This window comes from Notolabrus celidotus, chromosome 21 (assembly GCF_009762535.1).
Source record: "Notolabrus celidotus isolate fNotCel1 chromosome 21, fNotCel1.pri, whole genome shotgun sequence".
In the NCBI taxonomy this organism is placed as follows: Eukaryota; Metazoa; Chordata; class Actinopteri; order Labriformes; family Labridae; genus Notolabrus; species Notolabrus celidotus.
In genome coordinates this window covers 19,025,458-19,048,148 of record NC_048292.1, presented here as the reverse complement: position 1 = coordinate 19,048,148, position 22,691 = coordinate 19,025,458, and the positions used below count along the sequence as shown (strand labels likewise).

Sequence of the window (22,691 nt, the reverse complement as noted above, 5' to 3'; positions counted from 1 at the left end):
AAAACATTTCATCCCTCGAATAGTTTTTTTTTTTCACAATCATATCCTTTAATATAAAATTTGTATAGGACTGATGTTTTTAGCTAACTCCATAGCAGGGTTAGTTTATGTATGAACTAGGAAGTAATATTGCATCTATTTATAACCCTATTAGACACAGGGCAGTTGCTCCAGGGAGGCTACCACATTGTTGCCAAAGCTCTCGCTCTCCATTCAGTGTTTAAACCAGAGCTTTTACATAACTCAGCCCTGTGTGTGTGTGTGTGTGTGTGTGTACCACAGCTAATGGGTTTAGTAAGGCGAGGGCGGGACAGAGGGGTGGGTAGAGGGGGGGATAAAGGGCAGGATAGCAGGAGGAGGCTGGAAGTGGACCAGGCAGAGCAGATGTGCGGGAATGGGAACGTGAGGACAGAGAGGGAGGACGATGAGTGCCGCCTGAAAGCATCTGCTGTGGCAGCCTTGGCACTCTCTCAGCTTCAAGCTCGCCTTCGCAGCTGAAGGTGATGTCTCGCCAAACGAATTGGCAGATATCGCTCATTTGATGTTTTCCCAACAACAGATGGAACACACATGGTGATTATTATTTGTAAGCAGAAATGGAAGAAGTGATGATAGGAAAAGGAGAAAAAGATGGATGGGTTTGTATTTGTGCTGCAGAACAAGACTAGCCTCATTAGAAAATCATGAAGCAAGAGTTTGTACAAATGCTGCAAAGAAACCTGTTTGCATTGTTTTTTTTATCAGGCAAATGATGATTGTCCTTTCTCAGGAGCAAAAGTGAAAGTACTGCAAGGTCTTAGAATGCAGTAAAGTTTAAGCACTTTGCCAGTTTACATTCTATTACATATTTACAAGAGGCAGGTTTAATGTAGTCAACCATAGACCTTTCTGGAGGCCCTATAGATCCCTTGTCTCGTATGTTCCTCTGAGTCACTGCCATAGATGGCCTGCTGCTGTGGACGTTCCAGACTCCAGCTGCTACAGCTACTACTTCTACTTCTACTGCTACTACTACTACTACTACTACTACTACTACTATACATCTCATCACTATCATTGCTCTCTCTCTCTTTTATTCAAATCTATCCCTCTTTCCAACCCCAACTCGGTTGAGGCAGATGGCTGTCTAACATAAGTCTGGTTCTGCTGGAGGTTTCTGCCTGCTAAAAGGACGTTTTTCCTTGCCGCTGTAACTAGCTAAATACTGCGAGGTGAAATATTCATGGTGGATTAAGATGAGATTAGATAGAGACCTGTTAGTAAGAGGGGACTGGGTCTTATCCTGTCTTGATGTTGGGTCTTTGTTAATAATTTAATGTAGAGTACAGTCTAGACCTGCTATGTTTGCAAAAGCAACTTGAGTAAATGTTTATTGAGATTTGGCATTATTGAAATAAAGATTGTTGACCAAACATTCAACACTGAGGTAGCAGATGAGCAAACAGATGCATCTGAATCATTCTTTTGATGGCCGTATTGGATTTTTTAAGTTAAAACAAATGACCTCTTTGTCTATGAAGAAAGAATACTTGGGGTGGGTGGAGCAGGTGATTTGCAGCTGAAGATAGAAACCTACAAGGTTGAAGTGTGAAAAGAGGACAGAATACAACGTAAAGATGCACACAAAACACAGAGGGAAATGCAAGGGAAGGTGCCAGACAGGACCCAGATGTCATGCTAAAAGCACTACTCCCAAAAGAGCCTCTCCATGCCCTGACATCTTTCTCCCTAAATCACACACTTTGCCGTCTTGTTGGAGACATCTTTGCCTTTTATCCCATCATAAATAAAAAGCCGTCTTCAGTCACACCCTTCATATGCAAGTTTATTGGCTCTGTATCTGAGATCTAGTTCAGATGTGCGAGGTGTCTGTACTTTATAGCCTTTACAAGTGCTTAACTGTCAGAGCGGCACGTTGCCTATTTCTCCAGAAGCACACATTTCTGTTTCATTACTAACCAGTGATAGATCAGTCCCTCCAGGAAGTTGTGATTTCGCGATCGCAACTATCAACGCAAATTCAACCAATCAGCGCGATTTTTTCGCGGCCTTGCAATTTTTTACAATCACTGCAACTTTCCCGCAAATTTGAACAATTACCTTAATCTCAGCCCCTGTACGTCATCGGTTTTGTCATCAATTTGACTTCCTTGGAACATAAACGTAAGTCCTCACTTGATCGGCACTTTTCAACAACAAAACACGCACGGAGAACGGGTGAAAAGAGAGGACAGCAGGCAGGACAAGTGACCATGACAACGTTATTATTTATAGATTGAGGGGCTCAGTGTTCGCTTGGTCTCTACCTGCAGCAGGTGTGCTTTATGAACCAGCTCTCCTCACCTCCATGCATCTGTCTCATCTTCATTGATGATTTTTACCTCCGGTGTGCGTTAGTGACAAAGACACAACCGGGGGACGTCTGTTTACTATTTGATGTTTGACGTTGTTGCCGTGGTTACCGTAAAAAGCTCTGCATCTACAGCTTGATTTAATCCAGTTTGGTGAAACATCAGACACATTCAGTAAGTTTTGATCAACTCATAGTCATCAAAGATGCAGATTAATTTCAGAGTACCGTGAACTGACTGTGCATCAGTCGCAGCGAGGTGCATTCAGGGACCGTCGTAAATGTGCAATATAGTCCTTTCATGGCATTTTTCTGTGAATCAAGAGAATCAAAATACAGTCAGTGGCCACATAAAGAATGTTTTCTAAAAACAACTGTAATTTAGCCTATTTACTTGCCCCTGAGATGTTATTGGGGGAAAAAAGCAAAAAAAAAAATAATCGCAACTTTCACCGCAATTTTTTCAAAAAGCTGTCGCAAATTCAGGCTTTTTGGGCCGCAACAATCACAAAAAAATCCTGCGAAATCCTGGAGGGACTGATAGACTGATAGCCCGGTTAGCACCTCTGTGCATTTTCTAAGCAGAAACACGATTGTGCCGTGTCACTTCAAGACCCTGGATCATTACAATGCTGACACTAGCTGTTGAAAAGCACTACCCTGGTCCATCAAGTGTACTCTGCTGGAAAGGTGTAAAGGTATCATTATATGGCTGTTTTTGCCTTTCTTAAATTTTCTTTTTTTTCTTATTTATTAACTTTAGCATAATATCTGACATGTTTATACATAAAATGCTGAATATTAACATTAATTCATTAGCCTAATTTAAGCTAACAAATGTAAAGAATTTAAGCTATTAAAAATGTATCCTGTATTATTAACAGTTCAACCTTTATCACATTCAAATTTAGGCTGATTATAACATTTATCCATTTGCCTATTGAACCTAATGTGCTAAACTATTAATCAATAGCCATTAGCTATTTCACCACTTACACTATGTTTTTCTATTTCAATGAATCAATCAATCTTTATCTATATATCGAAATCACAACAAACGTTATCTCAAGACGCTTTTGCAAACATAGCAGGTCTAGACCGTAATCTATGATAAATTATTAACAAAGACCCAAAATCAAGACAGGATACAATCCAGTCCCCTCTCACTGACAGGACTCAGTCTTATCTCATCTTAATACACCTTGAGCATTGCATCTCGCAGTATTTAGCTAGTTCAACGGCAAGGAAAAATGTCCTTTTAACAGGCAGAAACCTCGAGCAGAACCAGACTCATGTTAGACAGCGATCTGCCTCGACCGAGTTGGGGTTGGAAAGAGAGATAGAGGAGATTAAAAGAGAGAGAGATGATAGTAGTAGCCGTTGCTGCTGGCGTTAACTGTTGATGGATTATTTTAAATGTATGTCACAACTAAATAACCCATGAAAGGCTATGCAATACTTTAATTAATCGACATTTATCCTTTAGCCTTCTTTTAGCCTTCCCTTTCTTATCAAATATTGATCACACAATGACATTTACTCATTATTTTACTCAACCCCACATAGCAGATAGATCTGGGCCAGATCAAGCCGGCACTGTTGGCTGAGTGCTGGCATGGCAATTGGTATGCCAACCGGATGTGGGCCAGGTCTGGCAATGATGGCATTGTATATATGATGGCATGCCACATCTGGCCCGATTGTGGCTTGGTTTATGTGGCCCAGATCTGTCCATGCTGCATCTGGGCCAATTAAGGTTGAGCTTGTGATTAAGCTGGCCCATGTGTGGGCCGTCTCTGGCAAACTATATCTGGGCCACTTAAGGGCCGTTATTCTTTACGGTATGTTGGCCGAGTCTAAGTGTATTGTGGGCCAGAACCGGGCCAGACCAATTTTGCTATGTGGGACCATTGACAGCTAACTGTTAGCTAAAACTTAGCTTTTGGCTGTTAATCCATTTTAGCTATCTAACCCTGCTTTTAAATTTTTACATTTTTCTAGCCAGGTATTTATGAGCCTAGCCCAAGCTAAAAAAGTCTGAACTACTTGTCTTTTGCTTTTGGGCTTTTTTTTTGTGTTTGTTTTGTTACCATTTAGACGATATTGTCATTATTGTATCAACTATTGATCCATTGCACCGTGTCCAATACCAGGCTGATTCCATTGTCTCCTATAGGAGTGACTGAGCTTCCTGTGACCAACACAGTGCTACCCAATGCCATGTAATGCCATTTTGATCATGATGCTCTATTTTTTAGCAGGCAAAGCTAATGCAATAAGTTCAGAAATGTTACCTGTATGAAACCTCCTCATTTCACTACAAAAACCTAAATTAAGTAGCGGGCTAGTGGCAGATCACCAAGGCACTGGGAGTGTCCATGAAGAAAACCTTTTGGGATTTCCTTTCGACTTCTTGTTCAACAGTTTGTTAGCTTGTTTTACAAAATTTAAATAGTGGTGCGTGAAAAATATCCATGTCCATGATTAAAGTGATGTCCCCTGACTTGTGTTAACACCGGTAGCTTTTGTTTACATGATGTAACAGAAGCGAATATTTGAGGTATGCAGTGTAAACAGTGAGCATCCAATCCTATGCTTTGCAATGCTTACACGCTTATAATTGTTACTTATTTGAACCATTTCTCCATTCTTTTGAGCTAACTTACTCATCTTGTCATCCATTACTTTTCTCTATGAACCATGTATCCATCAGTTTTTGCCTACAATAGCCAACAATTTCATCTGTATTTCCTTCCTTGCACTCTCAGTTGCATAGTATGCAGATGACACTGCTGACTCAATATTTACATTTCAATAAATTGTAATTCCTTGTCTATTTTAAATAAGTTGTGCTATTCTACAACCTTCATATGCACCACCTGTCTGCAGAGGAGTTTAGAAATGCTTCCTCTGTTCGCCATCTGGATTTTAGATTTGTAATTATGTGCTGGGTCATTTAGCACCGAGGGCAGACTGTTAATACAGACGAGGTTTGTGTGTGCACAAACAAACAACCCATACACCAGCTTCTTGCAGAGACACTCTCCTCCTGCCGTCAGGTTATTCCTCTCGAGGAGTTTGGCAGGCTTTGCGTTCCCGCTGAGCTAATTAGCCTTCCTCGACATATGCATTCAGATCTCTCTCTTCCACTCTTTCTTCACACTTACGCCTTCACCTATATATCTCTTATGTCACCTTGTATTTAATTCATAAAGCTCAGCTTCTTTTGCACGCATGGAGAGCTGATGGGATTGCTCAGTGAGCTGCTCGGATGTCTGATCAATGCTTTCACTGGGGGAAGTCTAACAGGGTAGCACAAAATTGAAATTAATGCACATAAAAAGCAAAGTGTACCCAGGATATGTCATTATTGTCACAGTTAGTCATGTTCCCCTTTCTTTCTGCCTGTTCCCTGCTGTAGGTTGGTACCAGCTCCCTTGTGTGTTGGCCGTGTCCTTGACACACCCTCCCCAGCTGTAATGGAGTCATTGTCATTCTATCCACACTCAAGGTGGAAACTTTATCAAATGGCCTCCCCCTCCAACCTCTCGCGCACTCTACCTTTTTGTGTCTTTTTCAGTTCCTCTCTGTTGCTCTTGCTCTATATCCTCGCTGCTCCATCTTTTTATTCTTACTGAGGCTTGTGCGAACAAACACACACACACACACATACACACACACACACACACACACACACACACACAAAACTTCTCTTTAATTTACTCCCGTCTGACTTTCTAACTCCTCCTGCTTAGGTGGGTGCACGGACCACCTGCTGCAAGACAAACACTCATCCTCTCTCACACATTACATTACCCGACTGTGTGCATATGAGGGAGCTTTTCTTCCGCATGATCAAGCAATACTCAAGTTTTGGCCCCAAGCAAACAGCCCTGTTTAAGATGCAAAGGATACAACAGTGCAGGTATTAGAGGGAGGATATGAACTGGTGGAACTAATAAGCCTCAAGCTCGGTTTTCCTCTCTCTCTCTCTCTCTCTCTCTCTCTCTCTCTCTCCTTTACTTTTCTATCTTCCCTCTCTTGTAGGCAATTTATTAAAAGTCAGCTTATCTTTCAGGGTGTTTGATTGAGGGAATGAGAGGAGAGAATTGCACACAGACAGAATAGGCTTAAACTTGTAATTTTCTGGAAATATCTCATAAGATTTACAGAGCCTTATAAATAAAATGGGGAGCTTTCTTAAACAGTTATTAAAAACTTTCTCTATGAAGCTACAAAAAATCTGCTAACAACCGTAGACCTAACCCTTACGCTACAGTCTATCTTCCCTTACTACCCAAAGGTGTCTAAAAAAGATAGCTGTACTGATTTTAAGATCAGTTCCAATTTACACCACAAGGAGGCCTAGCCTCCAAGTGAGACTGCTTGATGCAATCAGCAGCTCTCGTTTTCAGACTGACAGAAGCGAGAAAAGGAGACACACTACCTGTTGCCAGTCTCCATTATTTTTCTGTTGTTTACAGGTTGTTACATGTAAAAAAAATCATCAAAATGAAGAGTTGTATTACATCCTTCATGAGTATTGCACCTCGCAGTATTTAGCTAGTTACCGAGGCAAGCATGAACGTCTTTTTAACAGGTAGAAATGCTGAGCAGAACCAGATGAGACGGATAGTAGTAGTAGTAGTAATGATACCTTTGTCTTTATGCTTTCAGGATGTTTTCCAAAAACAACCCTGTTTGCACCTCGCATTATCATCAGATCCTGGTGACCTGATCGCAAGTGACAAGCTTTAACTCCAGGTGTGAACACTCATCAATCCATACTGAGATCTGATCACACAGTTCACATACTGACGTGGTCTGGAAGGCATTAGTCCAAATTTGTCTGGAAGTGTGTACACTCATGTGTGCTGGACCACATTAAAGGCTGATATATACTTCCTACTTACGTAGCTGACGTGCACCTCCTTCAAAATGTAACTACCCATACAATCAACGCGGACCGCAAGCCCTGTGATTGGTCCGCTCAGCAGCATTGCCGCATTTACAGTACTTCCAGGATCCTCGCACATTGGCGTGTATTTCATCTCCTCCTCTCTATTCTTCCCTGTAATCATGTCTGTATGATAAACAGCAACATGTATCAGCTGTAGATTAACATAACACGCTCTGAATTGCTGTGGAAAAGTAAACAGAGATTGTAGCGAAGCAGGCATCTGGCTATCAGAGAGACCACACTGCCCTCAAGCTTTTCGGCAGAGAATTGCTGCGCAACACGGACACATTGACGTACAAGTATGTAGTGCTCATGTCCGCGTCAGCCCCTGCTGCGTAGGGGCGACGCAAGGTATAAATCAGCCTTAAGGACCACCTACTCTCCCTGTATCCACACAATGATCACTTGGAGCTTGATTTATACGAACAGACAGAGCCCTTAGAGCTGATTTGCACCTGATGTGGGTGCAACGGTTAATCATCCCTCCTTCCCTTTTAGATTATACAAATATAGAATTGCACTGACATCTTCAAAACTCTATTTATGCTCTTTCATTTTATTTCTTGTATTCTCCATATTTCATTTGTTCGTTTCGCTCTGCCTCTTTTCCCCGGTAGCGGCACAGCTCGTTCCTCTTCCTCTTGTTTTCTGTGTCACGCTCCAGCATTGAGTCAAAGTTAATCAGCTTTATTGTGCCCTTTTATTGCACTGCAGAACTTGGCAGTGAGCAAAAAGATAATGGGTGTTTATGAGCTCCAATCTTCTAAATTTGTATAAAATGACTTAATTGGGGGGGAATATCTTTACAAAATCTTGTAGTGGTTTTGCACCCAAGGGAACACTGAGTATTTTGTATTCCTGCAAGGTATTTTTGGAAAGCAGGGAAGGCAATGGTTGATGTGGCAGGTAAAAAAAACCATATTGAAATGTTAACAAATTTTTCATTCCAGTTCTCACAGTGGTGGAGGAACTTTTAATTACATCCACAACTCGCAGCAGAATGACTAATGGGAATTTTAGGCTTGGTGGATCATTGCCATTACTTTTGAATCCACCCCTTCTGTATTCCAACTAATTGTACCCAGCTACTCCATCAGTGGTTGAGCCCAACTTCTTATTTATATGAGGGAGTCTGGTACATTTATTGAAATTTGTGGGGTGTTTTGGCCCTTTAGGGTACGCTCTTGGTGGAAAGCTAATGGAGCGTATTGTAAATCTTCCTATTTAAATATTACTTCTAAGTGTGCTGTAGGCCACCGAGCACATTTTCAGGAGTTATGTTGAGACTAGCATTCTTAAATGGAGCATAGCGGGTGTTGACTAATAAAGGCAGGGCTGTTTATGACTTCTGTGATATATCCAAATGGGTGTTTTAGTGCTTCTCTCAATACGTAATCGATCACTAAAATTCTGCTAACAAGCTCAGGGTAAAAGGGCAACAACATCCCAAAAGCAGAGAGAGTCTGCCACATATCTTCAGGGACAGTTTTTTCTTTGAACAAATCAATACATCAGATTCAGTCAACCCTGGCTCAGATGCATTGTCGTCACCATGGCAACATTTTCTCTTCCTATCTCCGTCTGCCATGTAAGCACCTTGCACCTGTCTGGAGGGCGTCTGGAGGGGGTCTTATCTGGTTCTGACTTTGTCACTCTTCACCAGGCAGCAGCGAGGGGGAAGTGAATTCACACTGACGGAAAAGCTGAAACTGGCAAACATAAACAAGCTTTTCAAGACAGACTTGTTTTTTCTTCGACTGACAAGTTGTGAAGCCACAGAGGAAAATGCAAGTGGGTGTTGGGTGATGGTATGAATATATGAGTAACCTCCACCAGTTTTTCACTTGGAGTTAAAGTTTCTACATAAACAGTTTGTAAAGCATATTAAAGTAGCATTTCTAATGCCCTTATTGACTATTTGCTAAGGTACCACAACTTACAATTGTCCAGTAATAGCTTGACAAACTTAACAAGCTAAGGCAGATCGATTAAGGTTAATATCATTGTACATTTTTCGTTTTGAAATAGCACAGTTTGGATTAAAGCCTGTGTTTGCCTTTATCAGATGTTAGCTGCATCTATTGGCATTCTGGCTAATACGTTTCTACCTTCACAAGTAAACAGGCAATACTTCCAAGGCCAAGAATCATAACATTAGCTTACTCATGAGCTGATTGGTTAGCTAGCTTAGCCAGTCCTGGGGAGGTAAAGTTAACACAAGCCTAGCTCAGAACTAAAGCAATGCACGCTGTTGAGCTGTGGGTAACGTCAGCACCTCTGTTCATTATATTTTACAGATTTGGGGGAATCTACATACCCTTATTGACTATTTGCTAAGCTACCACAGCTTACAATTGTCCAGTGATAGATTGATCAACAATAACAGATCGATTAAGGCTCATATTTTTGTATTTTTTCTGTTTTGAAATAAGGAAGAAACTAGCACAGAGGGATTAAAGACTGTGTTTGCCTTTATCTAATATTAGCTGCCACTGTTATTATGTCTGGCTAATGAGGCAACTACCTAGAGTACGCAGGTGGACAGGCATTACTTCCAAAATGTTTTCAACTAACTCATGAAACAAAAATTAGATTGAGTAGCTAACTAACTAAAATTAATCTGACAGTAACAGTTGGAATATAGCACCTCAGCCAACATTTTAGTTGTCATGTTGAAAGGGTACATGTGACATTGTTTCAAAAAATAATATCTAAAAATTGTCTGCTACTGTTAGCATTTAGCACGGCATGTGTGCTGTAATCCAATTCTTGATAGGGGTCATTGGGAGTGCGGGAATTAACCAACTGTCTGGGTCTGGGTATGTTTGTAAGTTAGGTTACCAAGTCTCTTATCTCACCATCATTTCCCTTTCCTCTTACAAACCAATCCTCACAAAGTTCTTTGCCTCCATAATTCATCTTGTCTCTTTTATCCCCGTAGTGATTTATCTGTCTGAGAAGAAAGAAGACATTAAAGATCTAGATAAGGTCTTGGGTTTCTTTCTGTTTGTTCTCTCAGCACAATTGGGACTTGTGAGGAAAAGTGCTTTCTTTGTTCTTTGAGTCCAGAGGGACCCATCAAACTTCAGGTTCAGTGAGAGGAAGGGTTAGAGGTACAGTCTGTTTCATAAATTCCACTGTATTTACAGTGCTGTATTCTGCCCAATAAAACCACTTTCATTTCTCTTTTAAACTGCCCCATAACGCTTTAGCTGAGCAGATTAATGACTTTAACAACTTACAAGAGAAACAGTCAAATTCCTAGACCTTAACTCCTAGATTTGTGGTTTTCACCAGTTTGTGTTTGTCTGCCTACACATGGATTAATTTTTTGTTTTTGCAGTTATCAGGCACCTCTCCTTAGGAAATATCTACCAGATAGGGTCCGGTAGGCAGACACCCTCTCTACTTTTAAGATTAGGCTTCAAATTTTCCTTTTTGATAAAGCTTATAGTTAGAGCTGGCTCAGGTTTGGACCAGTTCTCAGTTATGCTCATAGGCATAGACTATGCTGCTAGGCATTGTGCCAGGGTATTGGGTACAATGACACACTGGGATCCTAGCTCACCCTCGAGAGAGTGCATCCTGTATCATGCTATATCGTATCATGTTCTACCGTACTGTATTGCATCACATCGTGTTGTGATGTATCGTATCGTATCATAGTAGTAATTTTCATTCTCCACTGTCACATTTTTGGATCCCTCCCAAGTGCTTAGTCATTACCATGTCCACATGCAGATCTCCTGTTATGTATATTGTATCATATCATAAATCATATCATATATTTTATCATAAATCATAAATCGAATCGTATCATACTGTATATCATATCATATCATATCATATATCACGTTGTATTTTATTTATATTGTATTGTATTGTATTGTATAATCACAGCCCGTTTTTAATTTTTACCCTACTGTCAGTGATTTAGATGATCTCTCATTGCCCCTTATGGCTGATAACTTGCAGTGCCTGGCCCATGCTCTGCAGGTGATCAAAGACAGAGACAGGTCCATCAGTACATCCCACCTGTTAATGCATTGAGTGAGGAGCAACATCTCTTGTTCAAATACTTATTTTTTAAAGTTATTGGCACGTGATTGCAGTGGTTTTCATTCCCAAGCACGGAGTCATGAACACACTACTTTAGGCTACTGAGCTATGTTTAAATCTGTGGAAGACTAAAAGAAAGGAGCAGTGTATTTCTAAATGTCTAAATTTCACCTTTGGGAAACTAAAGAAAAATAATATATATGTTTCCCTGCAGTCATGGCTATCCAGTAAACCATGTTTTGACAGAAGCAGAACAAAAAGACAGAATAATCAAAACACAAAAGAATGAAATACAGTAAGTACTCACACATTGAAGAGGTTGAGGCCAATGCGGTAGAGGCGTTTTCGCATGACGTCAGTGGACAGAGTGGGTGATTTACAGCTAGCGGGGTTCTCACAGTGGTAGCGTGGCAGGCTTAGGATCATGGCCTGCAGTGCTTCCTTGGATGAGGCTTCAGATGTGGAGCGTGCCTCTGTTGATGTGCTACTGCTACTCATCTGCTCTGAGCTGTTGTCTGCTGTCTCAGAGCCACTCCTTTTGACCTCTAGTGGCTCCACCACAGGCGAGATTCCCAGCAGTACAGCCTCCTGTGGTTGCGGGGCGTGAGGGAGTACTGCGGGTGGTGGTGCTGCCATCATATTCCCCTCTGGAAATAAAGGGGCGGCCATCTTATCAAGAGGGGTTAGGGGAGGTTGCAAATCCTCTAGCTCCTCTTCACTTGGAGGAGGAGCAGGGAATTCAACATCCTGATCCTGGTCCTCTCCTTCTAGTTGTGATTCTGGGGGAGGTGGGGGTTCTTGTGGGGGTGGAGGGGGATCTATAGGTTCAACTGGGGCTTCTGCAGGAGGAGGAGGGGGTTCTTGTGAGGTGGATAGAGGATTAAAGGCTGGGGTGGAGTTTGTTGTTGTGGAAGAAGTTGTGACAGTGCTGTGGGGTCCTTCTTGTTGGACGCAGCTGCCGAGGGTGACGGATGACGATTCCATGACTGAGGATGAAACCCGGATATTCTGGCTGTCAATCTGCACGGTCACATCTCGGAACGCCATCATCAGCTTGCTTGCACTCCTCGACAGGTCACTTGGGTCCAGCGTGCCTTGGGACATCGTAGATTCTCCCACACCACCGCCTTCTCCTCCACCTCCTATTCCCGCTGCACTGAAGGAATCAGCACTGAACTGGTAGGTACCGCCTTCTTGCAGTGAACACATTGTCTTCAAACTCCAGTTGCTAAGTGCGTCGTCTATGGACTTTGCTAGAGACTGAACCTGTTCCGTGAAAGAGTCTTCGAGGTCGGTCAGGTTGCCACCAACTGTGGCAGGCAGAGATGGTGAGCGCACCAGCGGGATGCCTGCCAAGTTGCAGCCTTCTGCCAGGGCCCGTTCAGCAGAGAAACCTTCTGTGTTTTGCACACGGACCTTGCGCAGGGAGATCCGTCGAGGTAGACGACTCTCCAGCAGCGAATTGCGGATCTTCTCGAAGTTCTTGCTGAGCTGGTACTGGCGGAAGGCGGTCTGGATCTTGCAGGCAGCACGACGGGAGATGAGGTGGCCACCGTATTTGTGCTCTAACATTTCGATCTAAAAATAGAAGAAGGATAAGAAAGGATAGCATGACTTTCTTGAAATTGCTGTTGTTCTTTTTTTCCTTTACAAGAGAGGATAACAACTTTTAATTTCTCAGAAAAACAACTGCCAGAACAGTAGATGCAGCATGAATAAAATGCAGCACATACACAGAAGACAGGTAAGACTTACTGTCTTAATTTTACCTTCCCTATAGCAGTGGTGCATTGAAGATGAATTTGGTAGATGAGTTGAATAGCAATGGGAAAAACCAAGTGAAGTGTGGGTTAATGGTAAATGAACAGTACCTTTAAAAGTGAATGGGATAATTGTGGTGCAGTCCAATGAGATGAAAAAGATTTAAATGTTAAGGAACTTCAAACATATCCTCAATGGTTCCTCTGAGTCGCTGCCGTAAAAGAAGGTTTTTTCCTTGCTGCTGTAACTAGCTAAATACTGCGAGGTGCAATGCTCATGGTGGATTAAGATGAGATAAGATCAAGCCCTGCCAATAAGAGGGGACTGGATCGTATCCTGTCTTGGTGTTGGGTCTTTGCTAATAATTTAACATAGAGTACGATGTTTGTAAAAGCGTCTTGAGATAACGTTAGTTGTGATTTGGCATATTCAAATATTGATTGATTGATTGATTGATTGATTGATTGATTGACATAGCTCAGTAATTTTTATTTTTAAACTAACCTTGGGATATGTGTGCACTCAAACCACACAGACTGGTCAAAGCCACAGCTTAAAAGAGGAAACGCAGTAACAGCTGACTCATGGCATTTGGACAAACTGTTCATTTCCTCCGCAAGGAGAAGTCATAATCTCTGAGCATTCTATAGAAGGGTCCTCCACGCAACTTTAGATTGTCTAACTGAACAAGCCATTAATCTTGCCTGTGAAAAATTGCTGGGAAACAGATAAAGATGTAATAGAGCCATCCTCATCCAGCGGCAGCTCGAACACGAGATGAGTCTGCTTTGAGTTTCCCAGAACTATCAGGGTGTGGGTATCTTCGGAAGTGTCCAGGAAAAGCTTGTCACTCTGCAATTCTTTTCATTCAGACCAAATCAATGAATATAATTATGTTTCTGTTCTAACTTTATCAAGGGCGGGAGTGTGGGGGAGGATTGGGCTTTGAAAGAGGAGCAGTGTCACATTTGGCAATCTACATATGCTGCATCGCATATTAAAAATAGCAAGGCATGTAATTCTTGAAAAATAGAAATCATTGCTGTACCCTCCTTTTCTTGCTTTTATACGGAAGACTTTCTCTATCAGGCTGATGTGTTCATGGGGATTAATTTTGTTCAAGTGAATTATCCCTCCTGTAAATTCAAATGCAATTGAGCAAACGGTTACCATGGCCACTAAGGATCAAATTGTGACTTTCAGCCTCTAATCTCCTTTCCCTTAAGTCGTGGACAAAGTCAACCAACCACCTCGTACGCTGTCCTGATAGACGTAATGCCTTGAGGCTTTGCAATTTGTGATAAGTGGTAAATTCAACAAGATGCAGCCAGTGCTGTTGTCACTGGAGGGTTGGAATCACACACAAAGCTCTTTAGAAAAGTGGAGTGACACTGAAAACCTGTCTTATCTACTCCATTTACATTTCACTGGCGAGCAGAGTGAGACGCAACAAGAATATTAAGGTGTTTTTTGAAAAGGACGCTAGTTTGAAGCTATACTGTATCTGCTGATGGTGACTTCTCAGTGGCTGTCAACTCTCGCAGACTGGTCGAACTCAGCCGGAATATCCATTGCATTTAATCTGGATTGTTCTTTGACCGAGCTGCGTGCTTTCTCAAAGTGACAAGGTTAGCCTTATCACCACAGCTGCACTCCAAAGAGGACCTTGTTAAGTTTTCTTTTGGAGGTAATATGATTGACCCTGTTACTCAGAAAGGTGTCCCACATCAAAACAAATTCTGCAAAGAGTTCCACTGCAGAGGTGCCCTTGACTGGAAAAAAAGGGGACGTCAGTGTAGCTGAGTTTGATTAAATGTGGCAGTCGGGCTTGTTTGTTTTGCCTTCTGCATAAGCCCGGTCGGGGTTGATGAATTAAGTATTTAGGTCACGTTGCTTTCTTTATCAGAGTGCGTATCTAATACACCTTGCCATTCAGATGGAATTATGGTCACAAGAACAAGCTGGTACACAATAGAGGAAGGAAGTATGGCGAGGAAGGGAAGGAAAGAAAAGTAGATTTTATCAGGGCTGAACTTCCTGGTTTACTACCTTGGTCATGAGGCCTCTCTCCTTTGGAATCATCTACCAGTCAGCGTCGAGGAGGCAGACACCCTCTCTACTTTTAAGATTAAGCCTAAAACTTTCCTTTTTGGTAAAGCTCATAGTTAGAGCTGGCTCAGGTTTTGACTTAGTAATGCTGCCATAGGCTTAGACTGCCAGGGGAACTGGCACACTGACACAATGGGACCCTGTCTCCCCCGCCTCCCCCCATTACTTACTTTAACTCTCCCTGTCCAACTAAAGTAAGTAACCATAGACCTTTCTGGAGTCCCTGAGCTCCCTTGTCTCCTAAGTTCCTCTGAGTCGCTGCCGTAGACGTTCTGCTGCTGTGGACGTTCCAGACTCCAGCTGCTACAGACATGCAGGAATCCAGCGGCAATAGCTACTGCTACTACTACTATCCGTCTCATCACTATCATCGCTCTCTCTTATTCTCCTCTATCCCTCTTTCAAACCCAAACTTGGTTGAAGCAGATGGCTGTCTAACATGAGTCTGGTCCTGCTGGAGGTTTCTGCCTGTTAAAAGGAAGTTTTTCGATGCCGCTGCAACTAGCTAAATACTGTGAGGTGCAATGCTCATGGTGGATTAAGATGAGATAAGATCGAGTCCTGTCAGTAAGAGGGGACTGGATCGTACCCTGTCTTGATGTTGGGTCTTTGTCTCTTCTCTGCCTTAATTGAAGGCACCATAATAAGAGCTTAACGGTTGCCTGGTAAATGAGTCTTATGCTATAGTTAGTGCTTTATGCCTTGACTGTTTTTACAACAAATGCATAAAAGATGAGGGTAAAAAAGCAAAGATGAGTAGGGCTCTCAGAAATCCAGGAAAGCAAAAGCTCAGAGTATTGGACAGAAAGTAAGATATATAAAGAGGTGCTGAGACAGATGACCGTGCCAAGGGTGGCACTGCTGAAAATCCCCTCCATTAGCTGACTGTCAGTTCTACCTCTGATCACTTCACTAAGCGCTGATGGAGAGAGATTATTCCGGAGACGCAGTGGTGAGCGGCGATGGCACTGCTCTGTTCCAGCAGGGTTTCTAAATCGATTTTGACGGGCAGATCAGCACCATGCTGACCTCATGTTCCCATTTGAATGAGAGGTGAAATATGGAAAACAAGCTTGGGCAAAGTGGTACAACACTGCAGTCTGGAATTCTGCTTGCACTCGAGATACTAATACTGCTCCCAAAACTTCTGAAGTAAAACAGGTCATTTAGGCACATTAATATGAGATAGGAAGTAAATTAAAAAGATGTTTCCATTATAAATGAATCATAGTATCAGGCACATTTTTAGCATTGAATAGTTATGTTGGTTATGTTGTTTTTTGAAATCTGCAGTTTTCTCTTCCTATAACTGAAAATATATTTCCAGAGGCTTTGAAGAAGGAATGTGTTTCAGGCTGGAAAGTTTTTTGTGTTTCAAATGGAAATGTGCCTCAGAACTAAAGGTCAGACTTAAGTACACTCAGCATGTTTTTCTATGATTACAAGGAACAGATTTTTCTTACAGGAGTCGTGCCGCAGTTTTTTATCCTCCTGTTTTTATAACATTAGAGGAGGATGTTCTAAAATAACCTGCTAACACATGTCTTAAATCCCTTTGATTACCGAGTCTCCAAATTGTGACATTTGCATTAACTTGTTAAACTACATTTTTAAAGGGCACATTTGTAGACTTTTATCCTACCTGATTACTCCATTCCAGCAGCAGCTATGCTAATCCTTCATTAACACAGTAATGCTTTAAAACACCAATTTGTGGTGAAAGAGTGCTTCTTTAATATCTAGTCAAATATAAATCAAATCATTATTTTGGGGAATACGCTCATTTGCTTTTCATACCTGGAGTCGTATAAGATTAATGGATCAATTGACACAAGTTCATATCACAGAGTATCAATCAATCAAACTTTATTTGTATAGCGCCAAATCACAACAAACGTTATCTGAAGACGCTTTTACAAACATAGGAGGTCTAAACCACTCTATGTCAAATTATGAACAGAGACCCAACTTCAAGACAGGGTAAGACTCAGTCTCAGTCTTACCCAACCTTAATCCATCATGAGCATTGCACATCACAGTATTTAGCTAGTTACAGTGGCAAGGAAAAACTTCCTTTTAACAGACAGAAATCTCGGGCAGAACCAGACTCATTTCAGACAGCCATCATGCCTCGACCGAGTTGGGTCTTGGGAGAGGGATAAAGGATAGTAAGAGAGCGAGGTGATAGTGATGAGACGAGTATGAGACGCCCAGTATCATACCTATGATGTTAAAATTATGCACTGAATCTATAAAGTTGCTGATTTTTAATTTATTTAGATGAAGAAAATAATTAAATGTAAAGTTTGTTACGTTAAAGTTCTTTACATTATCTAAAGGAGGTCTCAAAACTAAGGCTATAAAACTTTTTTTTTGCAGAATTTTAACAACGAATCACTATTAATCACATATTTAAAATTCTAATTTGTTATATTTAAAAATGTTTTTGAAGTCCATATTTACAATTAAAATTAATTCTTACCAGTGTTGATCATTTTGATTACTCGCAGACGTTCAATGATTCCCGGTTTATGCGATAGCATTTCGCAATTTCGTTGCTGTAGACAGCCTGCTGCTGTGGACGTGCTGTTCATCTCTTTTCTCAGTATAAAGTACGTTACACGTTACTCTTTGTCTCATCAATTAATCTCCTCTATTCCTCTTTCCAACCTCAACATGAGTCTGGTTCTCCTCGAGGTTTCTGCCTGTTAAAAGGAAGTTTTTCCTCGCCGCTGTAACTTGCTAAATACTGCAAAGTGCTCTACTCATGGTGGATTAAGATGAGATAAGACTGAGTCTTACCCTGTCTTGATGATGGGTCTTTGTTAATACATAATAATTTAACATAGAGTACGGTCTAGACCTGCTATGTTTGTAAAAGCATCTTGAGATTTAAAAAAATGTGATTTGATCTTATACAAATAAAGATACAAGCTAACAAGCTGTCTGGTTTCTTCAACTTTCACTGAGGATAAAAAAATCTGCTTTTGAATTTAAATGAAATTGTGATTTTATCTTTAGCGTGATTTTGATAATTATTCGATACCGATTGATATGAAAACAAAATATTGTGATAACTTTTTTAATATCACCCGCTCTACCTGCTACAGTTACACCAGGCCAGACTGATACCTCTCCTCAAATGTATGATTCCTGACATTAAACACCCAGTGCCTAAATTTAGGAGCACTTCCCTTTAATCGGAAGAAAAGACAGATGTGCATAAGTAAAAGAGCAGATTATCAGATTTCACATACTGCGGAAATCAGGGGCAAAATGCAAAGCTGCGTTTATTAGCTTTCATGCTCATGCATGCTGTCTTACAGCACCGAAACATCTGCATGATTAATGAGATGATTATATAACAGCAAAACTGGGACACAACTAATGCTGACTGTATTACAAAATGAGGAGGACAACAAAAGACTTGATGTCATCAGAGGATGCTGATCTGCTAAGCTGATTCATCCTAGACTAAAGTCAGTCACAGAAAAGGTCAGTGGTTCCTGAAAATTTGCGACTGAGGCAGAGAAGGAAACAGAAATAAGATTAGATTATTCAGTGTGGCAAAAGCTAACAAACTAAAATATCAACCTGTACTTGTGTCAGCAGTTTTAATAACCATTAAACGCATTGTTTCTTGTGCTCATGGTGCTTCATTTAGTATTTCCCTCAGGTGGCTCAATCAGTGAAGTGTAATTCTGAGAGAATACGAGCCATAAAATTCAACGTTTCTCTGTTAAATGTTTGACTTTAATGGAGATAGGTCCCCTTTGATTCATGGACACCACAATTACTCGAGCAGAGATAAGCAGCAATTATGGAGCAGGAGCAGACGTTTCAAGCCCAGACTCCTCACCTATCACTTCATCATCCCCTCAAACACAAAGCTTTACACTCAGCAAAGACTGAACGTGCATTACTTACTTAGCCAAGACCTCACTGATTGATTAACAACTTTTTAAGTCAATTTGCAAGTGTTATACAAACAAAAGGAAACTTGTTGCATCCTCAATGATTTGGCGGAGAGTTTTATTGACTGGGAGCAAATAAGGACACAGGTAGCAGCTGAATTTCAGAAACATTAGGTCACTTCAACCTTTTTTGTCATGATAAGCTAACTGACTGCTAATACTTAAGAAGTACGTCAAAGTAATAATGCCAGGAATAGATTTGTGTAAATTCACGTCAACTCTTATTAACTGTTTAGCAGCTAGAAGCAGAAAATATACTAGAAATCCAGAAGGCCATTCACCAAACCAACATAGTGATTGACTAGGTAGTGTTTATTAGCACTCAATCACCTCCTAGCTAACATTTCAATGTGTGATGATGATACATAAAATATAGTTATGGAAAGGTGAAAGTTTCCTGCTAAAATAGGCTAAATTGTGAGCTTATGCTTGGGTATACTGTTATCCAACCTTTTTACCCTGCTGTGCCGAGAACTTGATTCTAATTGGTTGAAACCCCATAACAACAGTGATTCATTCTAAATGGCAAAAGCAATGCTAGGATCAACCTCATCATACATACTATCAAACCGATCAAACAGAGGAAGTCCCGCACATTGCTCCTCTGCCTGTTGACACTGTGGCAAAAAATGTTAGTTTCCATACTCTAACTGCTAAGCAACACACAGTTTGATTTCAGTATTAAATCCTCTCCTGCAATCCAGGTTACAGCAGCAGAGCTGGTGAGTTCTTCTCCAAGTTGCGATAAGGGGGAGTGAGGGTAAAAGTTGGGGCATTCACTACATTAATTTTATCGAAAAGAGTTCCATTTACCTTGTTTAAAGTTGCTGTACAATTCTAGTTTAATTTCAATTCACTTGTAACATTTTATCTATCCCATAAGTAGGCTTATAATAATCTATTGTTACTGTAGTGCTACCCTGGATCTGGAGGAACTACTTTCGAGGCTGTAGACAAAAATCATCTTTTAATCAGTATTTTGTGCCAACACGTTTATAACTTCAGATTGTAGCTTCGTGTCAGGGTCCTGCCCACCCCGTCAGGATTCAAATTCACATAACCACTCGCTCTCTACAATTCATCTCTTTTGTAACTTACAGGTTTTAAGTTTATGTTGGGTTACTGTGACATAAAAAAATGGACAAAAGTCAGTTTTCATGCCATTTGTGCAACTTCAACGACTAGTGTTTATTGTTTGATAAACTGCCAACGTAGCATCTTTACATTAGAAAGCTAGCAAGCAGCACATGCACTGGAACAGCCTAATCACACATGTTATATCAAACCAATCCACCAAAGGAAGTAAGACACATTGCACCTCTGCCTGTTGACACTGTGGAAAAATGTTAGTTTCCATTCTCTAACTGCTAAGCATGTAGAGGTTGTTTTCAGTATTAGATCCTCTCCTGCATCCAGGCTATAGAAGCAGAGCAGGTGAGTGCATCTCCAAGTTGCTGTCGCAAAAGTAAATGAAACAATAAGGGGTACTGAGGGTAAAGGTTAGGACATTCTCTTTATTTATTTATCGAAAATTTTCCATTCACCTGGTTTGAAGTTGTCTTTTAATTCTAGTTTAACCTTAATTTACTTTTAAAAATTGTATTAAATATCAATGTATCCCATAAGTAGACGTATATCAATCTATTGCTATTGTAGTGCTTACTGGATCTGAAGGGACTACTTTTAAAGCTGTGGACAATAATCACTAGCTTCATGCCAGGGTCCTACTCACCCTGTCTGGTTTCAAATTCACATAACCACTCGCTCACTACACTTCATCTCTTAAGTAACTTACAGGTTATTGTTATGCTAAGTAACTCTGATACAAAAAATGGGCAAGAGGTCAATTTTCATTCTAATTGTGCAAAATTAACGACTAGTGTTTATCATTTCTTAAACTGCCAACATAGCATTTTTACATGAGCAAACTAGCAAGCAAGACATGCGGCAGCTGTGTTGTACAGCCCAGCCTATGCCTAAGAACTGCATAGAAACTCATAATCCTTCTATTATTTACCTCGAGTATAACCTTTTTTTCACTTTCACATATAGTTACATATATATTTGGCTGTGTAAGTTCCCAACAAAGGACAATATACATGTGAGTAGCCTAGTAAAGACTGTCAAAGTGTCAGCATTTTCTATGGGTTTCAATGCAGTGACTTTGCGGTTTGTAAACTTCCATTCTTTGAAGTTGAAAAAGCTTCACTGACCGTGTTGTTCAACTCAGCCTCTGACTGAACTCAGAACTCACCAGAAACTCTCTCTCGCTTCTTGCCCACATTTCAGCAGAGCTTTCACTATGAAGTTCCTCAGTGTGAACTTTAAATGCACTCTCTATTGTCGAGCCCCGGCTGTGGGCTGCATCAGTAACATAATTGAAAACATGAACAACTTTCCCATGGCAAGAGAATCGAGTTGTATTTTAAGATAAGAAAATATACATTTACCCCTGAGATTGTCTGTGCGTTTTTCCATTTATATCTCAAGCTTATTGGAGCGAGACAGTGACATCCTATTTTGAAGAATATTTACTGATGGTTCATTTCTAGAAACAATGAAAGATATTGATATAAGTTGTAGGTTTGGTTTTAGCTCACTGGTGATGAATAAACTATGCTATGAACAAATTAAGACATTCTAAGAATAGCTGCCGAGTGTTTCCCATACTTATGAACACTTAGAGGAAATCTTGTACTATTTGGCACCTAAGAAGATAACATCAATTTAAATTATCAGCTGTGTAGGAATGTGTATCCTGAAAATTGTAGTTAAATTAGGAAATGTTTGAGGCAAAATTGAGATTCTAAAATTAAACACATTGAAGGTTGAACTGACTCAACACTCAAATACTCTGTCATGAGCTTCTTCCCAAGCAATCAAGGTATCGCCCCGCTGCAGATCCAATTACCGTGACATTGATCTGTAGCTGCATCAGGCTCCTGCACCCCCAGCTGTACAGACAGAAGATCAATGTAGCTGATTGTGTATCTCCAGCATTGTTGACAGGGTGATAGTGGAGGACGGGAACTTTCAGATGTGAGAGTGAACGAGTGAAAAAGGGATGTGAGAAGGCAATGTGGGTTAGAAGCTAAGGTTAAAAGAACCTTTAGTCTCAAATAGGGAAGCAATGGGTGAGGAAATTAAGTCAAAGTGAATGAGAATGGAGCTGACAGGGCGTTAGCTACAGCAGCCATCCCACTCAAACACGTCAGTTTCAGTGGTCGGTTCCTTAGAAATCATCTTTAGAAAATCGAACAGTGCGGTTCTTTTTGTTTAGAGCTGAAGTTGAAAAGGGGTGGAACCTGACCTTTTTGAACTGAGTGGATTACATGAATCTAACCTTCTGCTACATTTAAATGCAAAATAAAAATGCCAGCAGCCTGTTGCAACTCAGCCTAAATAGTTGATTTTAACATAAGTCCAAGGCCAGATAGCCCATCAGATTTCAGGAGGGCCATGGCCACCCCTGGCTACC

The 22,691-nt window shown here is 40.9% G+C and overlaps 1 protein-coding gene across 1 annotated transcript in view; it reads right to left on the bottom strand.

Moving 5' to 3' along the window:
* The window catches only part of LOC117805160 (IQ motif and SEC7 domain-containing protein 3-like), a gene marked incomplete at its 5' end in the record, with an annotated part of 137,735 nt that overhangs the window by 39,385 nt on the left and 75,659 nt on the right, over window positions 1-22,691 (bottom strand). Inside the window, 1 exon segment of the mRNA XM_034673793.1 lies at window positions 11,677-12,947. Coding sequence (XP_034529684.1) covers window positions 11,677-12,947 — 1,271 coding nt within the window.